The following is an 11,990-nucleotide window of genomic DNA, read 5'->3' as shown; positions in this document are numbered from 1 at the left end:
CAATTTGTTTATCTTTGGGATTGTAGTACACGTTTTTAGTCTTAATCTAAGCAGCTTCGTTTCATTATGCAGTAAAACATAATAGGCACGCGTGAACATTTTAATTAAGTGCCAATTAAAGGTAGCATTTAGTGGCTGGATCAGTGGCTGGAAAGCTATCCATTCAAGTCCTGAGATGTAAAAAAAGAAAGAAAAAAAAGAAGTGTTTATTCTGCGCAACAGCTCTGTTGAAACAACTGCCCGACCAAATAGTTCAACGTCCTTAACTTTATCCATGTGACCTAGTGGCCCAGGGACGCGTGCGCGGGGGCTTAAAGTTACTAAGCCTGTTTTGTGCTGACCATTGATCTGTGACTTTTGTTCCTGTTTGTACTGTTGACGTTTTTTTTTATTCTCTTTTGCCAGTCGGGAAGGAAGCTATTATGACCTTTGTATGGTGCCTACCTGTTTAGAGATCATCAACATTGAATCATGGAACAGGAAACAACTCTGGATGCTATAAATAAATCATGGGCATTTACGGGCACTTAGTTTATAGATTTGGCTTCTGTTGGCCTCTTCCTCTCAACTCGACCAAAGATGTATTGGGCAGTTAAATTGGGGCTTTTTCAAAGCACCTTTCAACAACATCTATATTTTGGCAGTGGAGCCCTCCATATAATAACAAGGTATTTCCTCTGAAATCAGACCCTACCTGTATAACCTCATTTGAGGCAAAGTATAGACCTGGTTTAAACAAGACCTTTGAATTATACATAACACAATAATGACCTGTTAGTAACCGTTGCGCATGATGTACTCAGGCCTTTGATCTAAAAAGATAAAGTAAATGAATCAACTACCTAGGTCGGTACCCTCCGTACCCTAGGGGGTACGGAAAACCGTGGGTTTCAACTTCGATGCAATCGTTCCTCCTTCAGACTGCACTCCACACAGCACACACACTCACTACCGCAGATCAGAATCATGTGACATCACTCGTCTGAGAAGGGCCTCAGTAGATTCCCGTAAGGTTACATGGAGTGGGAGGGGTGGGGGGGTTGTGGTGATGGCGTTCCCGTTCTATCCCAATCTTCCTATCAGAGCTCCAGGATCTGGCTTCAACTGACAGTGAAAACACTTTCGGGGGGAGGTGGGGGGTACACATGGGGGGGGGGGGGGGCCAGGGGCCCGAGACGTGCTGATCGCGGCCCGTCTGGAGGGGAGTGGGCGTAACTGTTTCTGACAGCCGGGAACGGTGTGAAGGGAAGTTCACACGCGGTGTTTCCTCACCAGCCGTGTTACCGTCGCAGACTTGTGTTTGCATGCGTATGGCAGTCGTTAAGAAAAGGAATAAATCATGCCTCGCTGATGATTGGCCATTTAAAGTAGTCTTTTTTTGGTGACGTTACAGCTCAACTAATAGACCCAACACTACCACGGTTACGGGTTCGATTCCCACCCTGGCCCACCCATTTTATGAGTGTATGCACCCATGAGAAAGACAGGAAACTGATAAGACATCAAATTAGCTTTTTGTGATTGCGACATTGGGGATTTCGTGCTTAACTATCTGACCACAAATAGGATAGAATAGGAGCGTGATCTAAGCACTGTGTGAATCATGAATCACAATCTCTGCGGTGACCGCCTATGTTTCGTACAGCCCTGATTTCCTGCTTTACTTGGAAATGTGTCATACATGGACGGTTCAACGCCTCATTCAACACCGACAAACCACAAATGCATAATAGCATTTTTTTTCAATGCGAGGTAAATGCAAGGCAGCAAGTCAACAAGAACGGGCCCCTTTGCACAAATATCACCTCAGTTGAGGCAGAAACAAAATAGACTCCACTCCAATGCCGTTTTCATGCTGATTAGTCACAGAGATCCCCAAAGGGAAGCAGGTGATGGGGCCGTGACTACCAGGCAACTAGCGGTATTCCGAGACAGCTCATGCTCTCTGGAATAACACCAGAGGCAGCCAGGTGCCTCCAACCAAGTTGGCCTTAGTCAGACTTGGTGCGAATAGTGTGCGCGTGTTTACAATTGGCTGGGCTTTATAGTTCCCAAGATAGGTTGCAGGGGTTTCTTATTAAAGAGTAGTCAGAACTATCTTCGACCTTATCCAGCTCGGAACGTGTGTGTGTGTGTGTGCAAGTGCATGTGTGTGTGTGTAATGTGTACGTGCGGCTTTGTTTGTGTGTGTGTGTATGTGGGTGTGTGCGTGTGCATGTGTGTGGGTGATGTGTATGTGCGGATGTGTGTGTGTTTGTGTGTGCGTGTGTTTGCTACATGCGGGTGAGTCTTCAGGCCAAGCAGTACCTCTGTACGGGTGTTATGTAAGTCAAACAGGAGAATGCTGTGCTTTGCTGGCATTCTTTACTTATCCTGCTGTACACAACAATGCCTGCCTGCTGTGTGCATGGGAAACAATAAAGGCAGCTTTCTGGAAGTTTCTGTACTGTTTTGGTGACCAATTGCACCACATTTTGAATTTGAAATCTATTCACTGGATGTCCCCCAATGCTATTCTCATGTCGCCAGTGTTATTAATATTCTTATCTCCCTATGCGATGTAACACCTTTTTTTCACCATGGCTAATTACATCTGAACAATTTTGGTTTATCGTCCTCTTGAGATGCCAAAGCTCATCACAGGGGCTGCTTCACATGTTTAGCGGGCTATGAAACCAGATACCCCTTTGACCAACGTCTTCCTTGGCCATCCTCTCAGTGTGGTTCCCCATGTATCGGATTCAGCGCCACTAAACAGCCCCCCCTCCCTCCACGACCCCACCCTGAACTCCGACCTCCCAGCCCCTCGTTCTTCGCTAACCTCTCGCCAGAGCCCGGTTCACATTTCACTCTCTATAAACCTACCCTTCACCACTACACAAACCCCGACCTCCTGCCCTGTTCCCACCCTTTCCTCCTCCGCTCTGCGGAAACGCTTCGGTCCGGGCGTTGGTGTCCGAGCGTTCCCAAGCAGACCCGGGCAGGTTCAGTCAGAGAGGCTTCAGCGTTTGTGTTGTTTTTGCTTGACCGTGCGAAGCGGGAAAGCCTGCTACACGCACATCCTCCGCCCTAACTCTGTCCGCCGTCTAGCTGACGCATATGAAGAAATAAATACAATACAGGCAGAGATACGGAATGAGAAACAGACCCAGACAGAGAGAGAAATTGGGCCTCGGTTTGTTCCAAAAAAAAAGAAAGGAAGAATGAAAATAAATCCAGGTTTGTATTCTTCCACATGGGGCCAGATGGTGTTTTGCCTCGGATAGTGTTGAAAAGAGAAAGAAAAAAAAATGTTTTTTACAAGGTTGTGGCGGCCCAGTGAAACATGTTGTGAGGCATTCAAGCTCGTCTAGTCATCTCCAGTGAGGTGGGATTAATAGTATTAGGTAATAATGGCCATGTCGCGGCTGGGTTCACTGTGAGTGGAGGGGACTCCTTTTGCCTCACAGAGTTGTAACCAAGAACCACAAAAGTAGGCGAGACCCATGAATCAAATTTAGTTTTGAATTCAGTTGTATGGAGAGAGAGAAGGGGAAAAAGGCACAGTGTTCACCATTGTTGAGTGACTCGTTGTTATTACCACACAAAGCCCTACAGTACAAGTCTTTCAAGACACAGGAAACTTGGGCAACACAGAATGGCACAGTGGTCAGGAATGTTCCTCAAAGTAACCCCGTTCTGCTCCCCATGTCAGCACTACCCACCATGCCGAAGGTCCCAGGAGAAAGACTGGACATCGAATCTGTGCCAAGTCCTTACGGCTCCTCTTTGCCCTTTCGGTTATTTGTTTTTCACGATTTGTTGCTGTGTCCATGTTTTTATTTTTTTCTTCAAACAAGGCCATCCTATTTGATGGACTGTGTGAAGTAATGTGCCGTTATTAATGTGTTTTCTTCCCTCTCTCTCTCTCTCTCCCTCTCTCTCTTTCCGTCCATCTCCCTCTCCTTCCCCCTCTCTCTCTCTCTCTCTCTCTCTCTCTCTCTCTCTCTCTCTCTCTCTCTCTCTCTCTCTCTCTCTCTCTCTCTCTCTCTCTCTCTCTCTCTCTCTCTCACTATCTCTCTCCCTCCCTCTCTCCCTTTCTCTCTCTCTCTCTCTCTCTCTGTTCTTCCAGTGAGACCTAATCTACCATCCCCTCCAGCCCCCCCCCCCCCCCCCCCCCCCCACGACGCTGGCCTTCCGCGGACCCTCTCAGCGATGTGGAGCTGCATGGCCCACAATGAGTCAGACGCCAGCGACGCGGACCACCAGCTCTGCCAGGACCTGGGCCTCATCGTGTCGGCGTTCTCCGTCCTCTACCTCGCCGTGGGCTTCCCCGTGGGCCTGTGCTACAACGCCCTGCTGGTGGCCGTCAACCTGTCCAACAAGGCGTCCATGACCATGCCCGACGTGTACTTTGTCAACATGGCCATCGCCGGCCTGGTGCTGAACCTGGTGGCGCCCGTTGAGCTCCTGGGGCCGCACTTCACCCACTGGCCCGCCTGGGAGTACAACAACGAGGTGTACATCACCCTGCTCATCCTGTTCAACGTCTCCTCCCTGGTGGTCATGTACTCCACCACGCTGCTCAGCCTGGACTACTACATCGAGCGGGCGCTGCCGCGCACCTACATGTCCAGCGTGTACAACACCAAGCACGTGTGCGGCTTCATCTGGGGCGGCGCCGTGCTCACCAGCTTCTCCTCGCTGCTCTTCTACGTGTGCAACCACGTGTCCACCAAGATCATCGAGTGCTCCAAGATGCAGAACAAGGAGGCGGCCGACGCCATCATGATCTTCATCGGCTACGCCGTGCCGGCGGCGGCCGTGCTGTACGCCTTCGCGCTCATCCTGCGCATCCGCAAGGAGTCCACGCCGCTGGACCAGGACTCGGCGCGCCTGGACCCGTCCATCCACCGGCTGCTGCTGGCGTCAGTGTGCGTGCAGTTCGCCCTGTGGACGCCCTACTACATGACGCTGCTGGTGCACACCGTGGTGGGCGCGCCGGGCAACCACAGTGGCGGCGGCGGCGGCGGTAGTAGAAGGCCGGGCCTCACCGTGTACTACTTCCTGCGGTGCTTGGCCGAGCTGATGGCGTTCTCCAGCAGCTTCGCCATGCCGCTCATGTACCGGCAGATGAACAAGAACTTCTCGCACAAGCTGCAGCGGCTGCTCGCGCGGCTGCACTGCGGCCGCGCGCGCGCCTGCCCCCACGAACGCTCCGCCGTGCAGCAGGTGGTCACGTGAGGTTCCCCGCTCCGAGACCGGTCCGATCCCACCAAGCCCACCCCATCCCCCTCTCCCCCCCCAACCCCCCAGTCTCTCTTTGGACTAGCCGGCACTTATCCCCATCCCCCCCCACCCCCCCCCCCCCCCCCCACCCCCCCCCCCCCCCCCCCCCCCCCCCCCCCCCCCCCCCCCCCCCCCCCCCCCCCCTTACAGAGCCAGTATCCTGTCGCGCTTTCCTGCTGCTGCTGTGGACTGTGAAAGAAGCGGACATTGCTGAGAGCGGCATTTCCTGTGTCGTTGACCGTCGTCGTCCAGAACTTGATTTGAGCTCTCGTACCATATGAGGGGTATCTGATCGGAGAGTCGTACCTAAGTTGCAAAAAAATACCACTAAGTGCTGTGTTGTTTTTCTGTCGTCCGTTAGCTAGGTAAAAGCTCGCTCCACTATGACACTTGATCACTAGAACCGGAAAGGGAACTGTACTTGCCGACTTGTACGCTTTAGATCTTAGTTCTCCCTTTGGTTACTTCTCTCTCACACACACACACACACACACACACACACACACACACACACACACACACACACACACCTTGTTATATGCACAAGACAACTGTGTTGAAGTTCCATTTGTTATCTGTATATGGCTATATATGCCAGTAGTAGCGTAAAGGAGCTACAATCAGGAACTTGAATTATGCAGAGGGTATGAAATCTTCTTTCACGCATGGACAGAACTGTTGCAGTCATTGTTTTTGTTTTTTTCAGAATTGTTGCATCAGTGTATTCTCACACCATTTTAGAAATCTTGACAGATTTATATATATATATATATATATATATATATATATATATATATATATATATAGAATATATATGATTCAAACAAGGATGTGTGTATCTGGGGTTCAAACATAACCGCCGTACCTCTAGCCATCTATGATGAAATCACGTCACCTGTTAAACTATTATTACTAGTTCTGGAACTAGTGAAGAACACATGAAAAACACCGGATCAATTTGTATTGATTACACTTACCTCGGTCAAGCATCAAATGAAACTCTTAAGCTATAAATATACACAAATATATACAGTTTATACTGTATGCTCCTCGGGGAGAAGCGCGTGTTCAAATGGGGGGGGGGGGGGGGGGGGGGGGGTAAAAAGGCACTTATAATAGCAGCGTAGCGGATACATGCAGACGGGACTGTTTGACTTCAGAAACTCACGAGAACGCTTCACACGAGCACAGAGGATCACCTGCCAAACACCTGCAACCGCTGTGCTGGAGAGAGAGAGCGCCATCGTAACAACTGAAAGCACTGCTGGAAGGATAAAGGGTATTCAGCATGTCGCATGGGGGGAAAAGCTAAGGAATGTTCCCACTTAGTTTAAAAACAAATGAGTAAATATGCTATGACATTTTCCCAATTTAGATATATTCCTGCTTTTCATTATAATAAAATATTTTTTTGTAAACAGTGTAAAAGAGGATGGCCAGTTTATTTATTGTCATTGCATGGCAAGCACATTCCCTGGTGGAAAGATTGGGTTTATTGGCTGACCCCAGAAAACCTGTGGCAGACGCTCTGTCGATCAAAATGGCTGCATTCCTATGAGGACTTCTTTGCTGACAAAAACAAGAGAGCTCACGACTGTCAAACAGACTTGTGTGTTGCTGCTGACCACCGAGTGAGATTGGCAGTCATGCATCGTTTCTGAGCTGCTAACAATACATAACCAACCCTTGTTCTTACATCACTTACAATAGAACGATTGCGTCTTCGTAAATTTGCATGGTTACAAAAAGTGAAGTTGGCGAACAGAAAAGCGTCATGTGATGAAGTAATGAAGGAAGTATTTGAGACGGGCATTAAATGTTTGTCATGGTTCCTGTTTTGTTGGTTCTTCGAAGTGTGACTTGAATCAGTCATGCTTGTATCTTCGAGCAGGCCACAATAAAATAATAACAGTTCAGACAGTTCCTGTACTATCTCAGATCATCTTAACACAGTTAATCATTAATTCAAAGTTCAATCCCAGTGGCAATGATTAAGGTGTGTTAAAGCTTCCACATTGTAAAGCTTCCACATCGTGTCAATCCTACACCACAGCTCTGAGGATGCCTGGGACCTCTTAACACATTGCGTTTTTGATAAGCAGTTCAACATGTATGCTCTTAAGCAATAGAATAGATTAATTGAATGAGCAATTTAAAGTATTGATTAAACATTACAAGGCTAGGCTAATGATGGCTCCGTCTTTAGCCTTAATCATAATGGCCCCCAGTGATCATTAATCAGGTTGTCTTTATATTATATCAGGTTGTCTTTATATTAGGCACTAAACATGTTGCATCTATTTCATCTATTATTCGGACGCATGCAATACCTCCAGAACATATCCATAAAATAATCATTTTATCAACAAATCAAGTAGTTTGTAACCTCTCTAAATACACTGAAGACCAGAGGGGCCTTCACTAATTTGTAAAGTTCCCTTGAAAGGTTAAATCACATCTCGGATTACTTCTGAATACATTAGTTTCCTCTTCGGTTTAACAACTAATGTCTGCAAAATATTTAAATGAAAATGAGCGAAAAATAACACTGCACTAATGGCTCTCACCAAAACCGCAAACAAATTCACATTCTGATCGGTTGCTTTGTGTCCAAGATCTGTGTGTAAAGTCTCGGAAAGTGTGTATGTAGAGTGTGTTAGAGATATACCAGGGGACACCATGCCCTTTTTAAAAAATGATTCAATAAATTATCTTCAGAAAGTTATACAGTAGATACTGTAGCATTCTTAACTGTCAACTGAGTCGAAGACCTGATTACACAATAAACGTACAAATCCTATCTACCAGCCCTGTTTTCTTTCATATTCATATGTTATTGTCGGATAAAAAGTGATGAATAAATGGGCCATTTATTCAAAGCGGTTTCAATAAGCTAATGCATCACTGCTGTGGAGCACAATGCTAGCATTGATCCTTCTCACAAATCCATGTCACCACCACACAACCAACAGTAATTTTGCTAGAAATACACACAGGCCTCTCCTAAGCTCTGAGTCTTTCATTTCCAAGTGTTACCATTCACGGGACGGATCTAATCTCCTGTTTCATCCATCTCTGCTCAGTAGTACAAATAGTACTGTACTTTGCGCTCTTACATTTATTGTTTACGCTTTTTATGCCAGTGGCCTTGGCACAGTGTAATAACACATGTTATAAACAATGTAACAACCTATAACAGCTTAATATGTACTAACATTATGAAACAGCGTAACCAATCCCCAGAGCGGAACTTGCTCTTTCGGCTACCCTTAACCTTAACCCTTAACCCTATACTACACTCTTAAGCAACATATGTTATTGCATATGAACTACATACTGTTAAACATCATTACACTGCTTAATACACAGTAATTACCTGTGGAATCACACTGTTAACGGGGCACTGTAATGTACTGTATATGCACGCCACCGTCTCGCAACAAACACAACGCACACCGTATGTGTCTGTTCCCTGAGCACTCATGGAACGGACACATACAGTACGTATTGTATGTAGGGCTTCAAGATGGTGTGCAATGGAAGGGATACCACTGGACCCCTTTCTCAGTTCCGATGACCGCAAACAACAGATTGATTGTGGCGAGTTCCCCCCTAACCACGCCACTCAGAACGGGGGGGGGGGGGGAAGGAGGGCAGGGAAACGGCAGCATTCCAGCCATGCTTGGGAATTGTTTAGTCTATCTCAGGGAACATCAATTCAATGGTGTTATTGTCAATCTGAACTAACACAATGTTGTTTTGGTGTCGTATCTGAAGGCGCACAATCCGAGGGTTTGTGTGTGATAGATGTGGGGGGGGGGGGGGGGGGGGGAATGTGGCACAATGGAGCCTGGACAACAATGATGATCTTTCATCATGAAGTTGTACATTCGCAAGACACGTTTCCTGCAATATTTGAATAGGTTTAGCTGTGAAAGATAAATGTGAAAGAGCTTTCGCTGCAACAAATCCACGGCTGGCCATGTCATTTCAGGTGCTTATTCCTCCAAAAGGATTATTCAATATCGATTCCAAAAGGATTGTTCAGGCCTTCAGCGACGCAAACTTTCCACAGGTATTTACAGCAGTGTTTGCGAGTCCTCAAAGCCAGACCAAAAAAGAGGAAAACAGCAGAGCTCAGACTTGAGGTGGAGGTCTTGAATTATACATGCTTACATCTGGAAATGATATGATAATGCTGTGGATTGAAAGTAGTTGCCATGGTGACGGTTTCCCTCCCAGAACTGAGTTTATGAGGCCTTGACGTGACTACAGCCGTTAGTTTAAGCAAACATAGACAAAGATCTCTTGCCATCAAGTGTGCATTTCTTGGGAATTATTCAGTTCTTGCTTAATATGATTCCCAGCAAGTACGATAAACGTGCTAGGGAACATATGCGCCCATATGTGCTCATAAATAAAGATTTTTGGTATTGAAACCTTTCCTAAAGAAGGTCTGTTTTTTGGGCCAAAGCCAACATATCGCTCTTCTCTTCACTCAATTTGATGTCTAGCACCACGACATATAAATGGTGGTCTGGGAGTTGTAAAACGATGGGCCTATATGTATAGGATGATAGGCTCTCATCTAATTTGACAATGGACAAATCACAACACGTCACACCATCTCGCACACATTTATTTTATTTAAAAAGAATAAAAGCAAAAGGCCTGTGAGGTCAAATAGGTCACTGCCTTAATTTTACCACTTTAGAATTAGTTGGAAAAGCGTAGTTAACAGATTTATGATCTGAAAAGGAGAAATAAGGAAGAGACATATATTTAGCTAAGGCCTTTATATGAAAAGAGAACAGAAAATGCATGAGTCTACAGGCCATAAGTGTCTCGTGGTCTTTTTGTATAACAAAAGGGGAGGGAAAACCTGCCAAGATTTACACTACTTGAATGTGTTTCTGCGATTTAATGTTGTTTTTTTTCCCTACAGCGGTACAACCAGTTCCTGCTGCTTACAGTATAAAGTGTCTCACAATGTAAAACATCAGACCACCTATGAAGGAGAGGCTATTTTGCACCGATGTTTGTTTCAATTGGCTGTCAACCAGTTTTGGCTCAGGAACCAGAGGCACCGGTGGTCTTTTGTTACCGCAGGTAAAACAAAAAACCAGGCCCGTATCCGTTTTTGTGTTAGATGTAGTTTTGAAGGCCGCGATCAAAAACGGCTCCGTCATCACCATCCAAATGGGTTTAGCTTTGAAAAATAAGCTTTTCCCAGATTCTCTCATGATGTCTGTATGTCGACCGTTCCGGGGTTGTTCACACAGACAAAGAAATCGGTGTGGGTTACCTGAGAGGGAGTACATTTTGTATTTGTTCAAAAAGCAGTCATTGATAGACTATATTTATCTTTTATCTTTTATCACCTTGAATCTGTAGAACAAAGCAGAGGCTGCAAGGGGACCCCCGTAGTTGTTTGGTGTGGTGTGTGTGTGTGTGTGTGTGTGTGTGTGTGTGTGTGTGTGTGTGTGTGTGTGTGTGTGTGTGTGTGTGTGTGTGTGTGTGTGTGTGTGTGTGTGTGTGTGTGTGTGTTTGTGTGTGTGTGTGTGTGTGTGTGTGTGTGTGTGTGTGTGTGTGTGTGTGTGTGTGTGTGTGTATCTCTCTCTCTCTCTCTCTCTCTCTCTCTCTCTCTCTCTCTCTCTCTCTCTCTCTCTCTCTCTCTCTCTCTCTCTCACTCTCTCTCTCTCTCTCTCTCACTCTCTCTCTCTCTCTCTTTCTCTCGCCCCACCCATCGTCGTAGTTCTTGGAAGACAACTAGTCCAGAGCAGATGCTTGAAATACAATACACCCGTATTCTTTACCACCACCACCACCATCCCCCCCCCCCCCCCCCCCCCCCCCCCCCCCCTCTACCCACCCCAACCCCTTACCCTCTTCCCCTCCTTTGTGCCAGAGAAGTAAAACAATAAATAAATACGCACGCAGAAGACAATGAGGAGTGGCCGATTCAGCAAAATATTGACCATGGCTCGGACAGGAATCATTGGTGGCAATCAGAACGATTGTGTATAAAGTTCCATGCAGCAGACAGCGTATAGAGAGCCGGTCTCAGAACCAGAACCACACTCATAAGTGGAGGCAGATGAGAGGGTTTTCTGCCCCCCCCCCCCCCCCCCCCTCCCCTCCCCAGTGTAACCATTCAAGACCTCCCACTTTCACTCTCACTCCTAGCCACTAAGTGTGTGATGCCACATTTTGTACACAAACAAAACTTGAATGGTTTATGTTGTGCTGGTCATTGATTGGTTTGGCGGGGAATATTTGTTGTTCCTGCCCTGGTGGTAAACATCAGCCCTTTCATTTCGAGCAGGGTTAGTAGCAATCAGTATTTTCAATCAGTTTTTATGTTTGCAAAAAAAATGAGGACTAAGGACTTGTCCACACAGTTACAATTCAAAATCATGTTGGCTATTTGAATATTCTACTGAGGTTAAGGCTACCATCATGTGTTTTAACATTGACTGTTAAATGTTTGCATGTAACATTAGGATGCAAAGATAACCATGAAAAGATAACTGAAATAAAGATCAAAAAGGTATTCATGATTTACTCATTTGAAACTACATTTCTTTCAGTGCCAACCAACCCATGCTTACTATTTTATTGCCTTTTCTATTATTATTATTATTATTATTATTATTATTATTACTATTCATCAGCTGTAATGTGCCAGAACATATAAAAACATGACTTGTCCTGGTGCACCA

General features: G+C 46.1%; 1 protein-coding gene and 1 long non-coding RNA gene across 2 annotated transcripts in view; one reads left to right on the top strand and one right to left on the bottom strand.

Moving 5' to 3' along the window:
* The first annotated feature begins 4,105 nt into the window (after positions 1-4,105).
* gpr146 (G protein-coupled receptor 146) lies at positions 4,106-5,345 on the top strand. The gene has a single exon (XM_030342504.1). The coding sequence runs from the start codon at positions 4,195-4,197 to the stop codon at positions 5,221-5,223; it is 1,029 nt and encodes a 342-aa protein (XP_030198364.1). The 5' UTR covers positions 4,106-4,194; the 3' UTR covers positions 5,224-5,345.
* Positions 5,346-5,506: 161 nt separating this feature from the next.
* LOC115532638 (uncharacterized) overlaps positions 5,507-11,990 on the bottom strand; it is a 15,239-nt gene continuing 8,755 nt past the window's right edge. The window contains exon 2 of the long non-coding RNA XR_003974084.1: positions 5,507-5,798. This is a non-coding gene — a long non-coding RNA (uncharacterized LOC115532638). The remainder of the gene's footprint in view (positions 5,799-11,990) is intronic.

Source organism: Gadus morhua, chromosome 2 (assembly GCF_902167405.1).
Source record: "Gadus morhua chromosome 2, gadMor3.0, whole genome shotgun sequence".
NCBI classification, from domain to species: Eukaryota; Metazoa; Chordata; class Actinopteri; order Gadiformes; family Gadidae; genus Gadus; species Gadus morhua.
The sequence above is the reverse complement of the archived record's forward strand: the minus strand, read 5'-3'. Positions and strand labels throughout refer to the sequence as shown.

Excerpts from the sequence above, each read along its gene's own strand:
- gpr146 (XM_030342504.1), top strand. The coding sequence starts at position 4,195 with ATGTGGAGCTGCATGGCCCACAATGAGTCAGACGCCAGCGACGCGGAC.